This window comes from Ailuropoda melanoleuca, chromosome 4 (assembly GCF_002007445.2).
Source record: "Ailuropoda melanoleuca isolate Jingjing chromosome 4, ASM200744v2, whole genome shotgun sequence".
Lineage (NCBI taxonomy): Eukaryota > Metazoa > Chordata > Mammalia > Carnivora > Ursidae > Ailuropoda > Ailuropoda melanoleuca.
In genome coordinates this window covers 58869241-58896113 of record NC_048221.1, presented here as the reverse complement: position 1 = coordinate 58896113, position 26873 = coordinate 58869241, and the positions used below count along the sequence as shown (strand labels likewise).

Here is a 26873-nt window from a genome sequence, read left to right as displayed (position 1 = left end):
ATCCCAGGACCCTGGGACCACGCCCTGAGCTGAAGGCAGACACTTAATGACTGAGCCACCCAGGCACCCCAGTTGACACCCCTCTTAAATTTACCACCTTAATAAGACATAGTTTGCATATTGCCTGATATATATATTTTTTTACATAGTTACATTCATAATATGCGTACTGTTTTGTATAAGAAATACATATTCATTATAGAGAAATTAGAAAATACAACTTTCCTTCATTCAACAAATATCTGTCTATACACTATACATTTATCCCTGTCACTCACTGAGACATTAGGGGTACAGCAGAGAGCAAGATAGGTCCACTGTCAACATGGAGCTATGATCTAGTTGACTTTTGCCAAATTATTGGTATAGTGAGGATGATAATACCACTATCATAAAATATAAAAGTGGTAAGGGAGTAGTCATGCAGGGGTCTGGGAGACTGTTCTAGGGAGCAGGAACTGCTAGAGCAAAGGTGTTAGGGCAGGTATTAATTGTTAGGTGTGGTATTTTCAAGACACGGCAGGGAAGCCAGTGTAGCTAAAGCAGAGTTAAGTGGGCAGAGTGGTAGAAGAATCAGAATGCGGGGCCTGCACTTATTCAGAAGTAAGACTTGGGGACTTTTATTCACTACAATTCCTTGAGCTTTCCCTTTCTATTCTGCTTTGTTCAATGTCCTATTATGAGCTTTTTTTTTTTCATTTTTCTGCATAGACCTTATTTTTAATTGTTGCTTAATACTTAATATTTCTTTATATGCATGTATATGTTTATATAATATTTAATCTTACTATATGTTTATGTAATATTTATTATTGTTACCATTTATTGAGACGTTTCTTGTGGGAAGTGTGTATGAAATTTGGTAAGAAAATCAATTCATTGGCCTTCCATCCCAGTATAAAAGAGCTTTCAAGTAGTTTGTGGTCAGCTCCTTGAGGGATATGGGGCACAGGAAACTAATCTAGCAATCCTTTGCATGACCTCTTGAAGTCTACTTTAAGAGTCATTTGATGTGCACTTGTAACGGTGCATTTGATAGTGGTCTCTGAATGCTGTCAAATTTATAGCTATGTTATAAGTTGCATGATTGCTTTAATGATGCCTGCATTCCCTCATCTGACGCTATAACAGAGTCTTTTTTGAGATATAAACCTGACTTTTCTAGTGTAACAGGAGATGATATGAACCCATTTTTGGTCAAGCTTTAGGTTTGCATTATATAGCCTATCTTGAAACTTGTTTCAGTATTTTGTGACAACAAAACAAACCATGGTGTATGTTAGGGAGTAAAATCCCACCCACCAATGAGTGTGATAGAGAAAGCTGAGGAATCAAATAATTAAATGTATAGATAACGAATATACTATTTTTATTTATTTTTTTAAAAGAAGAGTTCTCTGAATAACTTAAGGAAGGAATTTTTTAAATTGTGTCTATTGTTTAAAAGATAACACATTCATATAGCTAATCATTTCAAAGGTACAAAAGTGAAAAGTAAAAAAAAAAAAAAAAAAGTCATCTTTCAGTCACTCTTTCCCCTTCTCTGGAGAAAGCAGTTTCACTAGTTTTTTTCCGTGTTCTTTCACAAGTGTACAGTGTGTGTATACACGCACATTCTTATTTTTTCATTTTATCAAAAGAATGTTAGCATGCTATACATGTTATGAAAGACAGATCTTAGAGATCTTGTATTAGTACATAGAGTTTCTTCAAAAATTTTTTCATTTGAGGTGACTATTGATGGATATGTTAACCTTAAACAATAAAACTGCCACGTATTCAACCAGCAAAACTGGGTTTGTTCAGTATAGCAGAGAATTGCGATCCAGGACAAGCAAGCTACACCAAAACCACAGACAAGACCAGAAAACAAAGGAAAGGAATGCTGTTATTTACCAAAGTGGTGGTGGTAGTTGGGGGATTAGGAAGCTGGATGGGTGGGAGGGCTGTTATAAATAAAAAGCCCATTGGAGTAAACTGGGAGTTGGAAGTATAGTGGCTTTTCATTGACTGAGTTGTGACCGTTTCTCATTGGTTGGGCTTTTGCTGTGGAAGGAGAAAACCTTCCTTCCTCCTGCTGGCTTGGTAAAGTAGTATCCATTTGCAAGGTACATCATCCTGTTGGGTTGGCAATTGACCACAAGTAGTAGGCCATGAGCCCTGCTGGCCTTCTGACTCCATTCTCCTTTTTTTTTTTTTTTAAGATTTATTTATCCTTTTATTTTATTTATTTTTTATTTTTATTTTTTTTTTAAAGTTTTTATTTATTTATTCGACAGAGATAGAGACAGCCAGGGAGAAAGGGAACACAAGCAGGGGGAGTGGGAGAGGAAGAAGCAGGCTCATAGCAGAGGAGCCTGATGTGGGGCTTGATCCCATGACGCCAGGATCACGCCCTGAGCCGAAGGCAGACGCTTAACCACTGTGCCACCCAGGCGCCCCTTTATTTATTTTTTAAAATTATTTTATTTAAATTCAATTAATTAACGTATAGTGTATTATTAGTTTCAGAAGTAGAGTTCAGTGATTCATCAGTTGTATATAACACCCAGTACTCATTACATCACATGCCCTCCTTAATGCCTGTTTATTTTGGGGGGGGTGGAGAAGGAGAGAAGCAGACCCCCTGCTGAACTTAGAGCCCGACTTGGGGCCTCATCCCACCACCCTGAGATCACAACTCTAGCTGAAATCAAGAGTTGGATGCTCAACCGACTGAGCCACCCAGGCTCTCCTTCAGAATTCTGACTCTATTCTAAGTGAGATTTCCTTTTACTAATTTTCACAGATGTTTGGGTTGTTTCTAGTCGTTTGCTAAGGCAAAAGTGCTTCTGTATACAAACTAACTTACACAAAAGCAAATTTGCACATGTGGGAGCTTATTTGGTAGAATAGATACCTAGAAGGAAGAATAGATACCTAGGAAGTAGAATTGTTGGATCAAAGGAAAATTTCTCAGATTGTGAGAATGATATGGAGTAAAAAGTAGGTACCAATAACAAGAGGAAAAGAACACGGAGTCAAAGAGACAGTTACAGAATTAATCGCTTACCTTGTTTATGTGTGGCAAAGTGCTTTTTTCTGATAGCTCATAGTTCTGAGACTCAGGAATGGAGTAGGTATAGACAGGTATGGTGATATGTATAATTCAGGCAGCTCTTATATCCCATACCCTTTTCTGTATGTGACTACATCCTCCCTACCACCCAGCTCTTTGCTCCTCTTTTCCCCACTCTTAAATCCATCTACCTGGTACTCAGTATATGGTATATTGAACAGGTATGTTGCCCAGGTAAGACAGCAGCACTGCGGACATGGAAAGTTTGGCTGTCTGAGCTTCTTGGCGATTGTTGCACAGCAGTCTAAGTACAGGAGGTGGTTCAGAGGCTTCCAGATGTAATGTTTGGAGGTAGAGGCTGCCTGTGTAGACATCTTATATGAAGTTTAATCATGGACAGGTCAGAAGCAGATTTTGTTTTTGAAAGCATTTTCAAAATGCCCTTTACATATCAGTTTTAGTTTTTATTCATTTTCTTTGAAATAGGTTTTTTTAATTGTGGTAAAATACATACAACAAAATTTACCATCATAACTATTTTTAAGTGTACAGTTTTTAGTGTTAAGTACATTTACATTATTGTGCAGCCATCCGTCTCCATCCATCTTCAGAATTGTTTCATCTTCCCCAACTGATTATTTTTACCGATTAAACACTAACTCCCCATTTCCCCCTCCCCCTGGCCCTGTCAGCCACCATTTTGCTTTCTGTCTATATGAATTTGACTACTGTAGGTACCTCGTGTAAGTAGAGCCGTACAGTATTTGTCTTTTTGTGATCGACCTAATTTCACTTAAGCTTAATGGCCTCATGTGTCAGAATTTCCTTCCTTTTTAAAAGCTGAGTAATATATACTGCATTTTGTTTATCAGCTTATCCACTGATGGACACTTGGGTTGCTTCCATTTTTGGCTATTGTGAATAATGCTGCCATGAACATGGGTGTACAAATATCTGTTTGAGCCCATTTTAAATTTTGGGGGGGCGGTCTTTAAAATAGTTTTTAGTCATCAAAGGTCTTTCATCAGAGTGAACAACAGTGCTTGAAACTGTACTGAGATTAAGACAACACTTTAAGAAAAAAGCAGTCAAAACTTGGTTTAGGTTATCCCCAAAGCAGATTCAGCTACCAAAGCAATATGCAGGCTATTTTCAACATCTGAATTTGTTGTAGTTTAACATAGTTGTTTACAAGCTTAACTTAAACCCAGAGAACATAATTTTATAGAAACTATAGTTGCTTGAGGAGTCCAAAATGGTACTAGTAGCACCCCTTGTATCCTTGTCTGTCACTCCTCAGAGACCTATTTATATCATCTTGATATTTGAGTCTGCCGATCATCGAGAAAAGGGAGATTAATTCCTGGATATGTGAAACAGAAATAGCCATTTCAGTGTTTGTGCTGGTTGTTAGGAAATCACAGTTGGAGATTGCCTTTATATCTTTTAAGACAAATTATTAAGAAAGGAAAAAGGTTAATCTTATTTTGAATCTTGATTAGTCATGTCAGGTTTTCTGTTCTTCTATAGATTTTGGCTAAGCCTTCTGTGTTCTGTAGTTAGAATGAATTCCTGCGTGTTTTTGCTTTTTTCTGGTACTTTTATGATTCTTACTACTATATCCAAGGCCAAACCATCATATCTTATGTGTATTTTTGCAGTAGTTTCTTACTGGTTTCCTTCCTTCCCTCCTTTCCACTCTCCTACTATATTCTCAGTGCCTCTACCAGAGTGTGCATCACTCCCTTGCTCAGAATTCCCCAAGCGGTTTCCTGTCGCAGAGTGAAAGGTGATATTCTTAAAATGGCACACAAGGCCTGGCCTCTGGCTGCCTTTCTCAGTTCACATCTTAGTATTTTCACCAAATATCAAACTTGACCCTGCCTCATAGTCTTTGCACTTGATCCTTCTACCTGTAATACTTTTCTCCTGGATAGTGGCAAGGCTTGCTCCCTCCATTCCTTTGGGTCCCTTCTCCAATACCACATCCTCAGAGAGTCCTCCTTTGTCCATCCTGTGTAACTGAGCCCCATCCATTCTCCTTATCCCCCTTACTCTGCTTATTTTATCTTCTGATGCTTACCTGATACATATACATGTATACACACAGACATTGATCTCTGATTCATTTGCAGTTTATCTTGGTGAAGGTTATGAGGTTATGGATTAAACTGTTTTTCTAGATGGCTTCCTATCCTTTATTCAATAAACTATCTTTCTTACTTTGTTTAGAAATTCTTTTTTGGGATTATTTAAAGTTTTTCTCCATTCTCTTGTTGATTGTAATGGTTTTACATTTCATTTTCTTGGTTTTTTTACAGTCATATCTGTAAATATTATTTCTTCCTTAACAATCTATAATTTTATTTTGCCTTGTCTCGTTAAATTTGGGTGTCACCTTTAGTAAAATGCTAAATAATAGCAATGATAGTAAACATTTTCATCTAGGCCTCATTTTAATGAGAATGCTTGTAGTGTTGTTTCATTAAGCAAAATGTTGCTGGCTTGGGTTGAGATACATACGTCTTATCATCTTAAGAAAATATTCATCTATTCCATACAGTTATGTTTAAAGGTGGATGTTGAATTTTGACAAATGAACTTTTTGTATCTGTGGAGTTTGATATACCAAAAAAGGATCATGTGATTAATATAGGAAATAAAAATAATAATCTTTAGATTACTAAAATAAACTGCATTTGGTCATGGGATGTTTTTCTTTCTTTTTTTATTTTAATACAATTAGCCAACATATAGTACAACACTAGTTTCAGATGTAGTGTTTAATAATTCATTAGTTGCATATAACATCCAGTGCTCATCACGTCACGTGTCCTCCTTAATGCCCATCACTCAATTACCCCATTTCTCCCACCCACCTCCCCTCCAGCAGCCCTCAGTTTGTTTCCTATAGGTAGAGAGTCTCTCATGGTTTTTCTCCCTCTCTGATGACTTCCCATTCAGTTTTCCCTCCTTTCCCCTCTGATCCTTTGTGCTGTTTCTTATATTCCACATATGAGTGAAACCATATGATAATTGTCTTTCTCTGATTGACTTATTTTGCTCCAGCATAACACCCTCCAGTTCCATCCACATCAGTGTAAATGGTAAGTATTCATCCTTTCTGATGGCTGAGTAATATTCCATTGTGTGTGTGTGTGTGTGTGTGTGTGTATCCATATTCTTCTTTATCCTTTCATCTGTTGATGGTGTTGATCTGTTTTTATTGATTTTGGGGGGGTGTTCTCTCTACCTCTTCTATTTAAATGCCTGCTTTTTCCCCCAGATTAGGGAAATTCTTAGCTATGATTTGTTCCAATATACCTAATGTCCCTCTCTCTCTTCTTCCTCAGGGACCCCAATAATTCTAATATTGTTATACATTATGGTATTGCTGATTTCTCAAAGCCTCCCCTCAGGGTCCATTAGTTGTTTTTCTGTCTTTTCCTTGGCTTCCTTCCTTTCCATCAAGTTGTCTTTTATGTTACTTACTGTCTTTTCTGCCTCATTTGCCCTAGCTGTTAGAGCATCCAATTTAGACTGCATCTCAGTTAAAGCATTTTTAATTTTGGCCTGATTAGATTTTATTTCTGCACTATGAGATTTTCTGGTGTCTTTTATGCTTTTTTCAAGCCCAGCTAGTAACTTTTTAATTGTTATCCTGATTCCAGCTCTGACATTTTACTTGTATCCATATCTATTACATCTGTGGCAGAGAGTATTACCTCTGGTTCTTTCTTTTGGTATGAATTCCTCCTTGTCATTTTGCCCAGAGAAGAATGGATGAACGAGAGAAGAAAATCAAAAATAACCATGACCCAAGCGAAATACACAGTAGACAAATCCAAAGAGGTCAGAAAGTAAAAAAGAAAAGAAAAAAAAAAAAAGGGGGGGGAGAGAGAGACAATAATCTCCCAGGTGGACAAAACAGGGTGGTGACTTGGTCGTAGGTGTATTTTGGTCCATTTGTTAGAAGACACTAAATCCCAATATTGTAAAGAACGTAAAACTTACATATATACAAAAGATAAAATTGAATACAGTGAAAGGAAGCCAAAAATGAAGAATGTATCTAAAAATGTAAATGTAAAAAATGAAAGTTAAAAAAAGACTTAAAGAGTTGATAAAATAAGAAACTAGTTGAAAAAAAAAAGGAAAATTTTAAAGATAAATGAATCATGAGAAAAAACTCTCAAATTCTATATACAATTTTCCCCTAGTGCTCTGTAAACTTGATGTTCATCTGTTGCTCCAGCTGGTCTTCTGGCGGCGGGGCCTGCTGCGCTGATTCTCCGGTATCTTTGCCTGGGCGAAGTTGCACCGCCCCTTGCCATGGGGCCGGGCTCAGTGTGAGATGCTACTAGCGGCTCTATGTATTCTTTGTTCCCTGAAGGCTTTACGTGCCTCTATAGAGGATGAAAATAAAAATGGCTGAGCCTCATCTCTAGCCACGGAGCTGAAAGATCATGTTCCCTTATCTTCAGTAAACCCTCAGGGATAAGCAGTCTTCACTTTTGTGTGTGCCAAACTCTGCAGGCTCCTGTTATGCATGCCCACACCAATCTTCCCAGGGGGAAGGCAGAGGGTCACTGTGTTTTTGCCCTTTGCAGGGCCCCCTCACAGAGAGCTGTGCCAGACTGTGCCATGGTTCATGGTTTATGGCGAACCAAGCTGAGAGCCCTCTTCCGGGCTTGCTAACGATAACCAGTTTCCCTGCTCCAGTGCTTGGGAACTCTGCCGGCTGAGGCATCCCCTTTTTTTCTGTGACCCCAGGGAGCCTGAGACTACACTGTCCCACCTAGGATTCTGCCCCGCTTCACCACCTGAGCTCTTTTCAATCAGGGGCATCTCTCACTAAAAAATGCTAACCATCATCTAAGCTTTCAGTAGGTTGTAATATTTTTGCTGGTGGAGAGATCTTGCCTCCATATTGATGGCTGCTGACTGATCAGAGTGGTGGTTGCTGAAGGTTGGGGTGCCTGAGGCAAATGTCTTAAAATAAGACAAGTTTGCTACGTCGATTGACTCTTCCCTTCATGAACAGTTTCTTTGTAGCGTTTGGTACTGTTTGATAGCATTTTAACCACATTAGAACTTCTTTCAAAATTGGAGTCAATCCTCTCAAACCCTGCTGCTTTATCAACTAAACTTATGTGATGCTCTAAATCTTTTGTTGTCATTTCAACAATCTTTACAACATCTTCACCAGGATTAGATTCCATCTCAAGAAACCACCTTCTTTGCTCATCTGTAAGAAGCAACTCCTTAACCGTTCAAGTTTTATCATGAGATGGCAGCTATTCAGTCACATCCTCAGGCTCCACTTCTAATTCTGGTTCTCTTGCTATTTCCACTACATCTGCAGTTATTTTGTCCACTGAAATCCTGAACCCCTTCCCTGAAAGTCATCCAAGAGGATTGGAATCAACGTGTTCCAAATTCCTGTTAATACTGATATTGTGGTCTCTTACCTTGATTCATGAATTGTCTGAATGGCATGTAGAATGGTGAATCCTTTCCAGAAGGTTTTCAGTTGGCTTTCCTCAGATCCATCAGAGGAATCACCATCTGTGACAGCTGTGGCCTTACAAAATGTATTTCTTAAATAATAAGACTTGAAAGTCAAAATTACTCCTTGATACATGGACTGCTGAATGGGTGTTCTGTTAGCAGGCATGAAAATAACATTAATCTTGTTATATATTCCCATCAGAGCTGTTGGGTGACCAGGTGCATTGTCAATGACCAGTAATATTTTGAAGGGAATTTTCTGAGCAGTAGGTCTCAATAGTGGGCTTAAAAAATTCAGTGAACCATGGTGTCAACAGATGTGCTGTCATCCAGGCTTTGTTCTTCCACTGATAGAGCACGGGCAGAGTAGATTTAGCATAATTCATAAAGGTTCTAGGATTTTCAGAACGTTGAATGAACATTGGCTTCAATTTAAAAGTCACCTGTTTCATCAGCCCCTAACAAGAGAGTCAGCCTGTCCTTTGAAGCTTTGAAGACATGCATTGACTTCTTTCTAGCTATGAAGTCCTAGATGGCATCTTCTTCCAATAGAAGATGTTTCATCTACATTGAAAATCTTTTATTTAGTGTAACCACATTCATTATCTTACTTAGACCTTCTGGATAATTTGTTGCAGCTTCTACATCAGCATTTGCTGCTTCACCTTGAACTTCTATGTTATGGAGATGGCTTCTTTCTTTAAACCTCGTAAACTATCTTCTGCTAGCTTCAGACTTTTCTTCTACGGCTTTCTCACCTCTCTTAGCCTTCATACAATTGAAAAGAGTTAGGTCCTTGCTCTGATTTTGACTGTGACTTAAGGGAATGTGGTGGCTGGTTTGATCTTCTGTCCAGACCAGTATTTCTCCATATCAGCAATAACACTATTTTGCTTTCTTATCATTTACGTACTCAGTAGAGTAACACTTTTAATTTTCTTCAAGAACTTTTCCTTTGTATTCACATCTTGGCTAACTGGTGCAAGATGCCTAGCTTTTGACATATCTTGGCTTTCGACATGCTTTCTCAGTGAGCTCTTTCTTTTACTTGAGTATTTAGAGGCCATTGTAGGGTTATTAATTGGCCTAATTTCAGTAGTGTTGTGTGTGAAGGCATAGGGAGGCCTGAGGAGAGGGGGACTGAGGGGGGAATGGCTGGTTGGTGGAGCAGTCAGAACATGCACAACATTCATCAGTTAAGTTCACCATCTTGTATATGGGTGTGGTTTGTGGCACCCCAAAACAATTAAAATAGTAACATTAAAGATTGCTGATCACAGATCACGTAACAAATATAATAATAGTCAAAAATCATAATGAAGTATTGCAAGAATTACCAAAATGTGACACAGACACATGAAATGAACAAATGCTGTTGGAAAGATGGCACTGATAGACTTGCTTGACACAGGTTGCCACAAACCTTCAATTAGTAAAAACAACAACAACAACACAAAAAAAAACCCCACAATATCAGTGAAACGAAGTGAATAAAACATGGTATGCCTGTAGATAAATGGCTACCTGATGCTCTGAGAAATCAAGTGACTTGTTTAATGTCATATGGCTATGGCTGGGGTGGTGATGGGGAATAAAGTAGTCTTTCAGAAAAAGAGAAGGTAGAGACAAGGGACCCCAGAAGACTTAGGACCCCAGAATTGAGGGATTCCAGAGCAGAAAGTAGTGACAGCACTCACTGTGTCCCAGGGATTAAAAAAGAAAGAAGGGAAGGTGGGGATGGTGGGGGGGAAGCTTTGGAATTCTTTCAGAAATGAAGAAGTAGAGGGAAAAACAGGGATTTGAGCAGACTAGGAATTTCGTGTGGGTTCGTCCTGCTCCAAAGAGAGCATTTGTCCCTGGACTAGCACTTCTCCCCCTCAGGCCCCTGAAAAACTCCCACTCATCTTTCAAGAAATAGGAAATCTTCAGTGTGTTTTACAACCTGCCTTGTTCCATAAAGGAATGAAGGTAGACTTGGAAAAAACTAAAGAGAGGAATTTATGTAAAGTTGGGTGTTTTCAAAAGATTACCTGTGGATATCCTTCCTACTGTTGCTTTTGTGTCCTTTTTAATAATTTATTATCCTTTATTCAGTGCAAGGATGGGCAGCTGAAGTTTTTTGGTTGACCTTGAATTTTGCCATGTTATAACTTCTGAATATTTATTTATTTATTTTATATATAGAGAGAAAGAGTATGCAAGTGGAGGGGGAAGGAGAGGAAGAGGGAATCCCAAGCAGACTCCACACTGAGCATGGAGCCTGATGCAGGGCTCAATCTCAGGACCCTGAGATCATGACCGAGCCAAAATCAAGAGCTGGTTGCTTAACCAACTGAACTACCTGGGCACCCCAGCCATGTTATAATTTTTGAACCATCAGAACTAGAAATAAAAGAGCCTTACTATCAAAAAATTATATATTTTGTCCCATGTAATAGCATGTTAATATGTATATCTGAGAGTTGAGAGTTTGCTTTTAAAATAATTTTATTCTGATTACCACTTTGCCTTAGAATTCTGAAAAGATTAAAATAGCTGCTATTTGGAAGATAGGGACCTACATAAAGTACTCTAGTCAGTTACCAACAGGTTGATGTCTAACATAGGCACACATAATCATTACCAAAGAATGTACTGAATTGCTGACAGCACATACTTTTTAGAAACAAACAACCACTTTTGAAATGTTGGCAGATTTTAGATAAATAATTCTCTTGTTAGATTTTAGTGATTGACTTTTAAATTAATAAGAATTGTTTATTTTCTTAAGTTGCCCACTAATACAGTATTTTGTCAGATATTAGTATAATGTTGATAACAGGGAGTTCTTATGCCACTTTCCCTTTGCTATCGAAAGTAACCTATAACTGAGATTGATTTTGTCTTCAGGTAATCCTTTCTCAAACTGAAGATTTAAATACCTTCCACCAAGCTTATGAAATACAAATTTACATAAAATATTATGACTCAAGAAAGCATTGAAAAAAATTGTTTTCGAGAGGTAATTTAATTTAGCCCCTTGCAGCAAACATTATGGGCTGGCTGCCGCACCATCATTCTCATCCCTTTCTTTTTCACCTACTCTCAGCCCTCTCGTTGGCAGGAATGGCCACATGCGTGACACACATGTGGCCAGTGAGGGGGAAGTTAGAATTCCACTGAGAGTTTCTAGGAAACTTCATGGTTTGGTTTTCTGATAAGAAGGAACAGATGATTGGCACTGTTCCTACTCTACACCCTTCTTTTTTGCCTTGTTGTCTAGAGCGTTTTGACCATGAATTTGACCATAACTGTGAAGAAACAGAGAGCCTGAAATGAAGAATTTGAGTTTCTGATGGCATTGTCTTCTTGCACCTGAACCAGTTCCAGGAAGTGCCTACCTCTTAAGAGAGAAACAGTAATCTGTTTGATTAAGCCACTATAAATTGGCCTTTTTATTACATTCCCAACTGAACCAGCATGTACTTTGTTTCATATTTGAAGTTAGTTTTATTTTACCCTTTAAAAATTCTGTTTTCTTTAAAGTCTTTTTTTAGAAGGTAAAATTGTATAGGTGTATCATTTTAAAGTTCAGATAGAGACAGATGTCAGCAAGATGGTAGACTAGGATGCTCCAGGCCCTCATTCCTTCATAGAAACATCAAATCAACAACTACAGACTGACTAAAGTAACTTTATAGGAGCTCTGAAAACTAGTCAGGATCTATAGCAGTCAATGCACATTCAAGAAAAGCCATATTCAAACATTAGGAAATTTTGTTACCTTTTTATTGCCTTTACACCACCCTACCCCTGGTGTAGTACAGGGCAAATGGGAGGAAGTGGCTCAATTCCTTGCTCTTTCCCTCAGACAGAAAAGACAGAGTGAACTAGTTTGCAATATTCTGGCTTATCTGGGTGGTCTAAAGGATTGGGTTCTCTCTTGCCTGACTCAGAGCATGGACTAGGACATTCACAAACAGTTTGGATCTCAGACTGAAGGCTGAGAAAAAGGCAGTGGTAGGCACCATGGCAGTTGAAAGCTGCAGGGGACTGTAGATGTGCAGATGCCTGGGACAAGAAATTATGGACAGAGGAGTACAGTACAACATCTAAGGTCTTGAGAACAAGCTGGGGTGAGACCCTGGGAAATTAAGATATTTAAAAGCAGCCAGGGGAAATTGGAAAAAGAAAAAGCACACTCAGGGTGCCTGGGTGGCTCAGTCAGTTAAATGTCAGACTCTTGATTTCAGCTCAGGTCATGATCTCATGGTCCTGGGATTGAGCCCCACATTGCGCTTTGTGCTCAGCATGGCATCTGCTTCTCCCTTTCCTTCTGCTCCTCCCCTCATTCATGCTTGCTCTCTCTCTCTCTCTCTCATTCTCAAATAAATAAAATCTTAAAAAAAAAAAAAAAAGAAAGAAAAAGCGCACTCATAGGCCCAAATAGGACTTACACCTAAAAAAGACCTGAGAAGACCTTAGGCCTATACTCCACACTGTTTCCAAGAGCCCAGGGGACTGCTAATTAATGAAGATGATCTTCCATACTAGTCTGCAAAGACTATGAATGGTGGCTGTTTTTCAAATGATAAGTTTTCAGCAAAAAAAATTCACAAGGCATAGAAAGAACCAGGGAATATGGCCTATTCAAAAAAACAAAATAAATCTTGAGAAAATATCCCTAAAGAAACATGCAAAGAAACTCATTTGGGAAAGACTTTGAAGCAACTGTCTTAAATACACTCAAAGAGCTAAAAGAAAACACGAAGAACCAAAAGAAATTGGGAAAACTATATGAAAAAGGAGAATTTCAACAAAGAGCTAGAGTTTATAAAAATAACCAAATAGAAATTCTGGAGCTGAAAAATACAGTGACTGAACTGAAAAAAAACACTAGAGATTTTCAACAACATATTTAAATAAACACAAGAAAGAATCAGTGAACTTAAAGACAGAGCATTTGAAGTTATAGAGACTGAGGAGCAAAAAGAAGAAAGAATGAAGAAAAGGGAACAGAGCAGAGCCTAAAGGACTAATGGGACATCGTCAAGCTGATCAATAGACATATTGTGTAGTCCCAGAAGAAGAGAGAGAAAGGGGCAGGATAATCTGCCCCTTCAGTAATCTATTTGAAGAAATAATGGCTGAAAACTTATCAAATGTGAGGAAAGACATAGTTTTACAAATTTAAGAAGCTCACTGAATTCCAAAGCTCACTGAACTTCAGGAAAAACCCAGAGAGCCCACAGTGAATACACATGATAATTAAATTGTCAGAAGTCAAAGGAGAGTCTTGAAAGCAGCAAGGGAAAATGTGGTGTATACACGTAATGGAATATTATTCAGCCTTAAAAAGAAAGGAAATTTTGACACCTGCTACAACTTGGATGACCTGGAGGAAATTATGCTAAATGAAATAAGCCAGACACAAAAAGACAAATTTTATATGATTCCACTTACATGGGATACCTAGAATAGTCAAATCTATAAAGGAGAAAGTAGAATGTTGGTTGCTGGGAGCTGTGGGGACAGATGGAAGTGGGTGTTAGTGTTTAATGGGTACAGTTTCTTTTAGGGAAGATGGAAAATTTCTGGAGATGGATGGTTGCACAACAATGTGAATGTACTTAATACCAAAAAATGGTACCCTTAAAAATGGTTAAATGTAAGTTTTTTGCATATTTAACCACAACTTAGAAATTAAATATAAATGTAAAGCACTAAAGTGCTAAAAAAAAATGAGGCTAAGAAGAAATGTACAAAACGTGTTTTTTTAAAACATCATAAACTTTATCATTTAGAAATGACCATCATTTAAAACATCATAAAACATCATAAACTTTATCATTTAGAAATGACCGCCTGGGTGGCACAGCGGTTAAGCGTATGCCTTCAGCTCAGGTCATGATCCCAGTGTCCTGGGATCGAGCCCCACATCAGGCTCCTCAACTGGAAGCCTGCTTCTTCCTCTCCCACTCCCCCTGTTTGTGTTCCCTCTCTCCCTGGGTGTCTCTAATTCTGTTGAATAAAAAAAAAAAAAGAAATGACCATCATTAAATGATGGTCTTTTTCTTTTTTTTTAATTGTAAAATAATATAACAAAATTCACCATAGTAGTCATTTAAAAAATTAATTAACTAGCTAATTAGTTAATTGAGAGAGAGTGAGCAAGCCGGGGGAGGGGAAAGGGGGAGAGAGAGGGGCAGAGAATCCCAAGCAGACTCCATGCTGAGCATGAAGCCGGATGTGGGGCTCTATACCGTGACCCATGAGATCATGACCTGAGCTGAAACCACAAGTCAGACGCTCAACCAGCTGAGCCACCCAACTGCCCCTACTGTATTAGTCATTTTAGTGTATCCTATCTTTTAAATACAGTTTTCAGTTTTAGACATTTATTGACTCCCAGCTAGGAAAGATGAAGAGAGCCTCATTAGTGCACTTTCCATCTCCCCTTCCTCCACTTCCTGACTTATTTATTTATTTTTACATCATCACAGTTTATATTTTTCATTCTGTTCTGTGACCACAATTTGCACATATGCTTCATACTGGTTTTCTTATTACTTTGTTTTATATTAGTTTTACATTCAGTTATATTCAGTGCTCAAGAATAGTTTTCTACTGTAACTTCTACATTTCTGTATTCTTAATTTTGAATAATCTCTTAATTACTCCCTCCCCCATGTGAGTCCCACACCCCTCCTCCCCACTTTAGGATATGTTGAGTGTAGTAGGTATAGAGAGCTAGCTCCCTTTCTTTTGTTCAAAACTTTTTAACTGTGTGTTTACTGTTGCAGAGAAGTGAAAGGACAGTCTGATTTTTTCCGTTAGGGATAATTTATTCTTTTGCTTAGGTAGTTAATGACTATTTTATTTTTTAGGTTTGGGGTATATCTTCCTGTTGAATATTCTGAAGCAAATTTTCCTGGGTCACTATTGTGTTTTTTCAATCTGCAGATCCTCTTCTTTGTTTTAGCATTTCATATATGCAATTGACCTCTTGAACAACACAGGTTTGAACTGTGCCTGTCTACTTCTACAGAATTTTTTTCCCACATAGTATAGTACTGTAAATGTATTTCCTTTTTCTGTGGTTTTCTTTTTTTTTTCAAATTTTTGTTTAAATTCTAGCTAGTTAATATGTAGTGTATATTGATTTCAGGAGTAGAATTTAGTGATTCATCACTTAATACAACACCCAGTACTCATCACAAGTGCCCTCCTTAATATCCATCACTGTTTAGCCTTTTCTCCACCTACCTCCCCTCTATCAACCCTCAGTTTGTTATTTTTCATTAAGAGTTTCTTATGGTTTGTTTCCCTTCCTCTTTTTCCCCCCTTCCCATATGTTCATCTGTTTTGTTTCTTAAATTCCACATACGAGTGAAGTCATATATTTGTCTTTCTCTGACTTATTTCACTTAGCATAATACATTCTAGCTCCATCCACGTCACTGGAAATGGCAAGATTCATTCTTTTTTAAATGTTTTTTATTATATTATGTTAGTCACAATACAGTATATCCCTTGTTTCTGATGTAAAGTTCGATGATTCATTAGGTGGAGTATAAAACCCAGTGCACCATGCAATACGCGCCCTCCTTACTACCCATCACCAGTCTATACCATTCCCCCACCCCCTCCCCTCTGAAGCCCTCAGTTTGTTTCTCATAGTCCATAGTCTGTCATGCTTCATTCACCCTTCTGATTACCCCCCTCTTTCCTTATCCCTTTCTTCCCCTACCGATCCTCCTAGTTCTTATGTTCCATAGATGAGAGAAATCATATGATAATTGTCTTTCTCTGCTTGACTTATTTCACTTAGCATTATCTCCTCCAGTGCCGTCCATGTTGCAGCAAATGTTGAGAATTCGTTCTTTCTGATAGCTGAGTAATATTCCATTGTATATATGGACCACAGCTTCTTAATCCAGTCATCTGTTGAAGGGCATCTCGGCTCCTTCCATGATTTGGCTATTGTGGACAATGCAGCTATGAACATTGGGGTGCATATGGCCCTTCTCTTTACTACGTCTGTATCTTTGGGGTAAACACCCAGTAGTGCAATGGCTGGGTCATAGGATAGCTCAATTTTTAACCTTTTAAGGGACCTCCACACTGTTTTCCAAAGTGGCTGTACCAACTTGCATTCCCACCAACAATGTAGGAGGGATCCCCTTTCTCCACATCCTCTCCAACAATTGTTGTTTCTTGCCTTGTCTATTTCTGCCATTCTAACTGGCATAAGGCGGTATCTCAGTGTGGTTTTAATTTGACTTTCCCTGATGGCTAATGATTTTGAAGATTTTTTCATGTGTCTGTTAGCCATTTGTATGTCTTCATTGGAAAAGTGTCTGTTCATATCTTCTGCCCATTTTATGATTTGTTTATTTGTTTCTCGTGTATTGAGTTTGAGAAGTTCTTTGTAGATCTTGGATATACCAGTCTTTTATCTGTAGTGTCATTTGCAAATATATTCTCCCACTCCGTGAGCTGCCTCTTAGTTTTTTTGACTGTTTCCTTGACTGTGCAGAAGCTTTTTATCTTGATGAAGTCCCACAAGTTCATTTTATCTTTTNTGGAAAAGTGTCTGTTCATATCTTCTGCCCATTTTATGATTTGTTTATTTGTTTCTCGTGTATTGAGTTTGAGAAGTTCTTTGTAGATCTTGGATACCAGTCCTTTATCTGTGGTGTCCTTTGCAAATATATTCTCCCATTCCGTGGGCTGTCTCTTAGTTTTTTTGACTGTTTCCTTGGCTGTGCAGAAGCTCTTTATCCTGATAAAGTCCCATAAGTTCATTTTATCTTTTATTTCTCTTGCCTTTGGCGATGTGTCGTGAAAAAGGTTGCTCTGGCCGATGTCATAGAAGTTGTTGCCTATGTTCTCCTCTAGAATTTAGATGGATTCCTGTCTCACATCGAGGTCTTTCGTCCATTTAGAGTTAATCTTTGTGTATGGTGTGAGAGAGTGGTCAAGTTTCATTCTTTTGCATGTAGCTGTCCAATTTTCCCAGCACCATTTATTGAAGAGACTGTCTTTTTTCCACCGGATGTTTTTTCCTGCTTTATCAAAGATTAGTTGCCCAAAGAGCCGAGGGTCCATTTCTGGGTTCTCTATTCTGTTCCATTGGTCGATGTGTCTGTTTTTGTGCCAGTACCATGCTGTCTTTGTGATCACAGCTTTGTAGTACAGCTCGAAATCCGGCATTGTGATGCCCCCAGCTTTGTTTTTCCTTTTCAACAGTTCCTTGGAGATTCGGGGCCTTTTCTGGTTCCATACAAATTTAAGGACTATTTGTTCCAGTTCTTTGAAAAATGTCCTCGGTATTTTGATCGGGATAGCATTGAAAGTGTAGATTGCTCTGGGTAGTATGGACATTTTAACTATGTTAATTCTTCCAATCCATGAGCATGGAATATTTTTCCATCTTTTTATGTCTTCCTCAATATCTTTCAAAAGTGATCTATAGTTTCTAGGATATAGGTCCTTTACGTNTTTTACGTCTCTTGTTAATTCCAAGGAAACATATGGTTTTTGGTGCTATTGTAAATGGGATGGATTCCCTAATTTCTCTTTCTTCAGTCTCGTTATTCGTGTATAGAAATGCAACTGATTTCTGGGCATTGATTTTGTATCCTGCCACCTTACTGAATTGTTCTATAACTTCTAATAGTTTGGGAGTGGATTCCTTTGGGTTTTCCATATAGAGTATCATGTCATCTGCAAAGAGAGACAGTTTGACTTCTTCTTTGCCGATTTGGATACCTTTGATCCCTTTTTGTCTTCTGATTGCTGTTGCAAGGACTTCTAGTACTACGTTGAATAACAGTGGCGAGAGTGGGCATCCTTGTCGTGTTCCTGATATTCAGGGAAAGGCTTCCAGCTTCTTCCCATTGAGAATGATATTTGCTCTAGGCTTTTCATCGATGGTTTTTATGAGATTGAGAAATGTACCCTCTATTCCTACACTCTGAAGGGTTTTAATCAGGAAAGGATGCTGTATTTTGTCAAATGCTTTTTCTGCATCAATTGAGAGGATCATATGGTTCTTGAGTCTTTTCTTGTTGATATGATGTATCACATTGATTGATTTGCGAGTGTTGAACCATGCTTGCATCCCAGGTATGAATCCCACTTGGTCATGATGGATAATCCTTTTAATGTACTGTTGGATTCTATTAGCAAGGATCTTGTTGAGGATTTTGGCATCCATATTCATTAGAGAAATCGGTCTGTAATTCTCCTTTTTGAGGGGGTCTTTGCCTGGTTTGGGGATCAAGGTAATATTAGCCTCATAGAATGAGTTTGGTAGCTTTCCTTCTGTTTCTATTTTTTGAAATAGCTTTAGGAGAATAGGTATTATTTCTTCTTTGAATGTTTGGNGACTGAGGAATGTAGCCTCTATCCCTACACCCGGAAGAGTTTTAATCAGGAAAGGATGCTGTATTTTGTCAAATGCTTTTTCTGCATCTATTGAGAGAATCATACGATTTCTGAATTATTCTTTCCGAATAAAATCTAAGACCCCAATCAATTTGCAAATGTTGAACCACGCTTGCATCCCAGGGATGAATCCCACTTGGTCATGATGGATAATCCTTTTAATGTACTGTTGGATTCTATTAGCAAGGATCTTGTTGAGGATTTTGGCATCCATATTCATTAGAGAAATCGGTCTGTAATTCTCCTTTTTGAGGGGGTCTTTGCCTGGTTTGGGGATCAAGGTAATATTAGCCTCATAGAATGAGTTTGGTAGCTTTCCTTCTGTTTCTATTTTTTGAAATAGCTTTAGGAGAATAGGTATTATTTCTTCTTTGAATGTTTGGTAGAATTCCCCAGGAAAACCGTCTGGGCCTGGAGTTTTATTATTTGGAAGGTTGTTTATCACTGACTCAATTTCTTCATAGTTAATTGGCCTATTTAAGAAATCTATTTCTTCCTGTTTCAGTCTTGGTAGTTTATAGGTTTCCAGGAAGGCCTCCATCTCTTCCAGATTGTTTAGTTTTTTGGCATATAGCTGTTGATAAAAGTTTCTAATAATCCTTCCAATTTCATTGGTGTTGGTTGTGACCTCTCCTTTTTCACTCATAATTTTATTAATTTAGGTCTTTTCTCTATTCTTTTGGATAAGTCTTGCCAGTAGTCTGTCATTTTTATTAATTCTCTCAAAGAACCATCTTCTAGTTCTGTTGATCCGCTCTAATGTGCTCCTAGTGTCTAATTCATTGATTTCTGCTCTAATCTTGGTCAGCTGCTTCCTCGTGCGTGGATTAGGCCTGTCCCTCTGTTGCTGTTCCAGTTTCTTGAGGTGAGAATATAGAAACTGCATTTTAGATTTTTCTATTCTTTTGAGTGAGGCTTGGATGGCTATGTATTTCCCCCTTAGGACTGCCTTTGCAGTATCCCATAGGTTTTGGACCGTTGTGTATTCATTCTCGTTGGTCTCCATAAATTGTTTAATTTGTTTTTTGATTTCCTGGTTTATCGAGTCATTCTTGAGCAGGATGGTTCTTAGCCTCCAAGTGTTTGAGTTTCTTCCAGGTTTTTCCTTGTGGTTGAGTTCCAATTTCAGAGCGTTGTGGTCTGAGAATATGCAGGGGATAATTTCAATCTTTTGGTATTGGCTGAGACCTGTTTTGTGTCCCAGAGCATGATCTATTCTTGAGAATGTTCCATGGGCATTTGAATAGAATGAGTATTCTTTGGTTCTGGGGTGTAGTGTTCTATATATATATCTATGAGGTCCAACTCGTCGAGTATGGCATTCAAAGTCCTTGTTTCTTTGTCGATTTTTTGCATGGGTGTTCTATTTCTGATAGTTGAGTGTTGAGGTCCTCTACTATTAACGTATTTTTATCTATATGTCTTTTAATCTGGTTAAGAGTTGGCTTGTGTATATTGCCTCTCCCCTGTTGGGGGCATATATATTTATAATTGTCATATCCACTTGTTGGATACATCCTTTAAGGATAATATAGTGCCCTTCTGTATCTCTAGCTATAGTCTTTAGTTTAAAATCTAATCTGTCTCATATGAGAATTGCTACCCCAGCTTTCTTTTAGGTCCGTTGTCGTGATAGATGGTATTCCATCCCTTTACTTTCAGTCTGAATGTATCTTTAGGTTCAAAATGAATCTCTTGTAGACAGCAAATGGATGGGTCATATCTTTTTATCCAGTCTGCAACCCTGTGGCATTTATTGGAGCATTTAGGCCATTTACATTGAGACTGAATATTGAGAGATATGATTTTAATGATGCCATGTTGCCAGTAAAGTCTTTGTTTCTATAGATTGCGCATTTCTGTTCTGTATCACTCTTGGGGCCTTTTTACTTTTATAGAACCCCCCTTAATATCTCCTGTAGGGCTGGTTTCGTGGTTACGAAATTGGTTAATGATTGGCGATTTTGGAACGTCTTTATTTCTCCATCAATTCTGAATGACAGCTTTGCTGGATAAAGGATCCTTGGCTGCATGTTTTTCTCTGAAAGAGCTTTAAAAATGCCCCCCCAAGCCTTTCTCTCATTCCAGGTCTCTGTAGACTGGTCTGACGTAATTCTGATACCTTTGCCTTGGTATGTGAGAAATTTCTTTGGCCTGGCCGCTTTCAATCCTGTATCCTTGGATCTAATATTTGCGAATTGCACTATGATGTGACGTGGCGTAGGTTTGTCGTGGTTGAGCTTGGGAGGGGTCCTCTCTGTCTCTTGGACACGAATGTTTGTTTCCCTCGCTAGATTAGGGAAGTTTTCAGATACAATTTGTTCAAATATCTCTTCTTTTTTTTTTTTTTAAGATTTTATTTTTACTTATTCAACAGATATAGAGACAGCCAGCGAGAGAGGGAACACAAGCAGGGGGAGTGGGAGAGGAAGAAGCAGGCTCATAGCAGAGGAGCCTGATGTGGGGCTCGATCCCATAACGCCAGGATCACGCNGATACAATTTGTTCAAATATCTCTTCTTTTTTTTTTTTTTAAGATTTTATTTTTACTTATTCAACAGATATAGAGACAGCCAGCGAGAGAGGGAACACAAGCAGGGGGAGTGGGAGAGGAAGAAGCAGGCTCATAGCAGAGGAGCCTGATGTGGGGCTTGATCCCATAACACCGGGATCGCACCCTGAGCTGAAGGCAGACGCTTAACCACTGTGCCACCCAGGCACCCCCAAATATCTCTTCTAAACCTCTGTTTTTCTCCACCCCCTCGGGGATGCTGATGATTCTGACATTGGAACGTTTCATTGAGTCATTAATCTCCCATAACCTACATTCTTGGGAATGGATTTTTTTGAGTCCAGATTCTATTTTAGCTTTCTCTTCTACTAACCCATCCTCCAATTCGCTAATACGTTCTTCTGCCTCATTTACCCTGGCCGTGAGAGCATTGGCTGCATTTGGCTCATAGAATTTTTTATTTCTGCCAGATTCGCTCTCATTTCCGCCCTTAGAGATTCTATATTCTCATTAACATTTTTGTTAATACTTTTTTCAAGTCTACACATCATCTTGACCGCTGTTACTCTGAATTCCATTTCTGATAATTTGGTTATATCCATATCCATTAGTTCTGTGGCAGAGGCCACAAACTCATTGTCTTTTCTTTGCTGGGGGGGATTTCTCCTTCTCATCATTCTGATGAGGGGAGGTTGCAGGGTTGTCCAGAGCCCAAATTTTTGATCGGGACCCAGGCCATGCGCCCTTGTTTTATAGGGATCTTAGGGATGTGGGCTTCTTGATTTTTCAGCCTGCCTTCTCGGGAAGGCCTGCCGCGCCGATACTCAGGCAACCCTGTTTGGGTAGAGTCTCCGTGTCCCCTGCGAGGGGGGATGGAGATGGGCACACTGTGAGCTGGTATTTCCAGGCTTTTGTTCTCTGGCGGCTTTCCCCGGCGGTTTGCTGTGCCTCTTCTGAGAGTCAGAGCAGCAGTGGCCGACTCTCAGCCTGTCTCAGAACAGAGGGATTGCAGACTGCTCTGCACTGATGTTCTGGCCACTTTAATTCTGTTTCTGTTGGTGCTGCTCAATCCTGTAGCATCCCGGGATGTGCGCCCCACACCCAGCGTCCCAGCCCTCACTTCCAGGGCCGGCGTGTCTCTGTCCTTCATGTTTCTAACGCCGCCAGCTGCCCCCGCGCACTCCATGAGCTCCTGGTCTCTGTCTGTTTCCAGTGAGCACACTGGAGCTCTGTTTCAGTCTGGTCATGCGCGTTCCTGGCTCACAGTCTCAGTCTGCTCTCTCGCGGGTGCCAGTCCGCGAATCCTCCTGCTCCCCCGTGCAGGTGGCTACCGCTTCCCGGTGCCCGATCGTGGCGGCTCCCTCCCCCTTCCGTTTATCTTCCGATATCTGTGCGCGGTTTCGTGCGCGGTTTCACGGTTCCCCGCTTCGTACCTCAATACTCAGTGCTGGAGATGTTCATTTGTAGAGATCCAGATGTATCTTCCTGTGTCTCAGGCTGTTTCCGTGGATGTTCGGGCTGGTCTGGTACCTGTCCATCTCGACTCAGGGGACCGGTAAAATGGGGTCCCCTACTCCTCCTCCATCTTAACTCTCGCCTCACAAGATTTCATTCTTTTTGATGGCTAAGTAATATTCCATTGTGTGTATGCATATTTATATATGCACATATAGTCTATATATACGTATAGGCTATTATTGGTAATGCTGCTATAAACATTGGTGTGCATGTACTCCTTGAATCTGTGTTTTTGTATCCTTTGGGTAAATGCCTAGTACTGCAGTTGCTGGGTTGTAGGGCAGTCCTGTTTTTAACTTCTTGAGGAACCTCCATACTGTTTTCCAGAGTAGCTGCACCAATTTGCATTCCCACCAACAGTGTAAGAGGGTACCCCTTTCTCCATACCCTCACCAACATCTGTTGTTTCCTGTGTTGTTGGTTTTAGCCATTCTTACAGGTGTGACGTATTATCTCATCTGTGGTTTTGATATGTATTTCCCTGATGATGAGTGATGTTGAGCATCTCTTCACGTGTCTGGTAGCCATCTGGATGTCTTCTTTGGGAAAATATCTATTCATGTCTTCTGCCCATTTCTTAACTGGATTATTGTGTTTGGTGTTACTGAGTTTAATAAGTTCTTTATAGATCTTAGATACTAGCCCTTTACCCAATATATCATTTGCAGATATCTTTTCCCATTCCTAGGCTGCCTTTTAGTTTTGTTGATTGTTTCCTTCACTATGCAAAAGTTTTTTATCTTCATGAAGTCCCAGTAGTTCATTTTCGCTTTTGTTTCCCTTGCCTCTGGCGACGTGTCTAGTAAGAAGTTGCTGGGGCCAAGGTCAAAGAGTTTGCTGCCTATGTTCTCCTATAGGATTTTGATGGTTTCCTATTTCACATTTAGGTCTTTCATCCATTTTGAATTTATTTTTGTGTATGGTATAAGAAGGTGGTCCAGTTTCATTCTTCTGCATGTGGCTGTCCAGTTTCTCAACACCATTTGTTGGAAAGGGACTGTCATTTTTCCATTGGGTATTCTTTCCTGTTTTGTTGAAGATTAGTTGACCATACGGTTGTGGGCCCATTTCTGGGTTCTCTGTTCTGTTTCATTAATTGATATCTTTGTTTTTGTGCCAGTACCCTGCTGTCTTGATGACTTACAGCTTTTCTTTTTATTTTTTTAATGATTTTTTATTATATTATGTTAGTTACCATACAGTACAACTTTTCAATATAGCTTGAAGTCAGGAATCGTATGCCACCAGCTTTGGTTTTCTTTTTCAAGATTGCTTTGGCTATTCAGGGTCTTTTGTGGTACCATACAAATTTTAGGATTGTTTATTCTAGCTCTGAGAAAAATGCTGGTGATATTTTGATAGGCATTGCATTAAACGTGTAGATTGCTTTTGGGTAGTATTAGACATTTAACAATGTCTATAAGTCCAAAGTTATAAGTATGAAAAGAATGAAAATCCAAATTAATATTTATGAATACCCCACATAGTTCTGGTTTATTTTGTTATTAATTTCCTTGTTAGCTACACCCTAACAGTAAAGCACTGGTGATTTGTTTTGCAGAATCCTTGCAGCCCTTCCTGGAAGCCTGTAGCAACACTCTATTTTTTCGGACTTGCTCTGTGCTGCTTCGAACCCCTAAGCTTGATCTTCAAATACTGGAAAAGCTCAGTATTATTCTGCAGAAACTTTCCAAAATCAAGTAAGAATTTTTTTATTCCTAAGGTTTTTTAATTGAAAGATCTCTTATTGTGATCCTTTAGGCCTTTCTGAATCCTGTACTGGTTCAACTTTGTTTATTAAATCACAGGTTCCAATAAATGTAGAATCTTGAGATTCATGAAATATTAATGCATGTCTAAGATACATACTCAGTGACAGATGAGAATTAGAGTGTTTATCTAGAAATGTCTTGTTTCCGTAGTTCATTTCTGCTAAATGAACCTTAGGTACCACAGAGTATGCAAAACTAAGAGCAGTTTTCAGCAACCAAGTGGTAGTATCAGAGTTAATTGCTGCACACTGATACTCTGTAATACCACAGGTGAAAATAAAAAAAGATATTAAAAGCTTATCTGCAGATCCTTTTGATGTACTGAAATGAATGTAGGTAATGAGAATGAAGTGGGCAAAGGAGATTTAAAATGATGTTGGTAACTGGTTTTATTTTAGGAAATAATTATGGACTTATTATGCCACTAATTTGGATTTTATTTTAAGAATTAAAGGCTTTCCTTTTGCATTTCTTCTTCTTTCCCCCGATGCAAACATTGATGTAACCAGTTATTAAATTATAAATAAAGGACATAGATTTTTAAGCTTTATTTTCCTAATCTTGGTAGAGTCTAGTGTTTCTTTTGAGGCAAATTAAACACCTGTCTCATGTCATGTTTATAACAGTAAAATTTTGGTTTTGGTTCAGATCCTCTGCCCCTTCCCTTTCCTCTCGAACCTGTGATTTGCATGGTAGTGAACTTAGGTATTTTACCAGGTCTCAGTATACTTGAATGGTAAATACAATACCTCTTAAAATTATTTGTAGATGTGTGACAGTGGGTCCATATGTTCTCCTTGCTGCCTAGCACACAATACCACACCACAGTAAAATAATTGTCAAATTGTAACCTCATACTCAACTCAGCAAGTTTTGGACTGGCATCAATTAAGCTTATCAATTCATTGTCTTCCTTCACCCGCAGACTGACTGTAGCATGGTTGTTTTGGATTTTATCCAGTAGATTCTCAAGAAGACCTGTTACAGTTGACCTGTGGTACGACAAAGCTGCAGTAACAGTACTTAGGTTTAATTGGGTCTTAGCTCTTAATTTGTGAGATTTTTTTTTTATGCAGTCCTTAAGTTTTTTTTTACGTACTCCCTTGAGCCAAAGCATTTCACTATTCTTGATGTGTGTTATAGCTTATGTTCATTTCAGACAGAGAGCTAGGACAAAGCTCCAGCAGGAGGGCTGGGAATAGCTGATGCCCAAGAAGGTCTTAAAATAAAGCTTTAAAACCACAGAGATGTGAAACGTTTTGTATCAAGTGGGTGGTTACATAGGTTATTTGATAATCTCTTTCAAGAGAAAAATACACGGAGACAAGGAAATAAGAAATATATTCCAGGGGCGCCTGGGTGGCTCAGTCATTGAGCGTCTGCCTTCAGCTCAGGGCATGATCCCAGAGTCTTGGGATCGAGCCCCACATCAGGCTTCTCTGCTGGGAGCCTGCTTCTTCCTCTCCCGTTCCCCTTGCTCGTGTTCCCTCTCTTGCTGGCTGTCTCTCTGTCAAATAAATTTTAAAAATCTTAAAAAAAAAGAAATATATTCCAGATATTGTTCTGATTGAAAATGAAATTACTGACTGATTATTAGAAGGAGGATGGTTGAAAAGGTATGTTGGAGCTAAGTCAAAAGGTAACGCAGTACTCTGCTACTTACCTCAAATAAGATGATCAAGTATTTTTTTTTCCTAGCTGTGAGGAAAAAAAAATATTCTCCAGCATTTTAATGGTGACTAGGTGCAGTTTTCAGGATTATAAAGCATATTCTTTTCTTCCTTGAATACTTTTCCACTTTAAGCTTATCTCCTAAAGCCCATTTTGTTTGTCTGGGCATATTAATCCTTGAGTTAACCTGTGTTCTGCACTTTGTTGAAACCAGGTGCCATTTGCCCACATTTACAAGTAAATGATCTCTCCTTGTCATTTCAGATAAACTCCCTGAGAGTGTGCAACTAAGTTAATGTACTTGTTCTCTTACAGGAGTAATAAGAAGCTCTTTGAACTTTTTACTATTCATCTGATGCTTCAAGAATTACAAAGGACAACACACCCAGAGCATGCCTTT

The 26873-nt window shown here is 38.8% G+C and overlaps 1 protein-coding gene across 1 annotated transcript in view; it reads left to right on the top strand.

Annotated features, from left to right (window-relative positions):
- CCDC138 (coiled-coil domain containing 138) overlaps positions 1 to 26873 on the top strand; it is a 160299-nt gene that overhangs the window by 117706 nt on the left and 15720 nt on the right. The window contains exons 14-15 of the mRNA XM_034657263.1: positions 24592 to 24730; positions 26789 to 26867. Coding sequence (XP_034513154.1) covers positions 24592 to 24730; positions 26789 to 26867 — 218 coding nt within the window. The remainder of the gene's footprint in view (positions 1 to 24591; positions 24731 to 26788; positions 26868 to 26873) is intronic.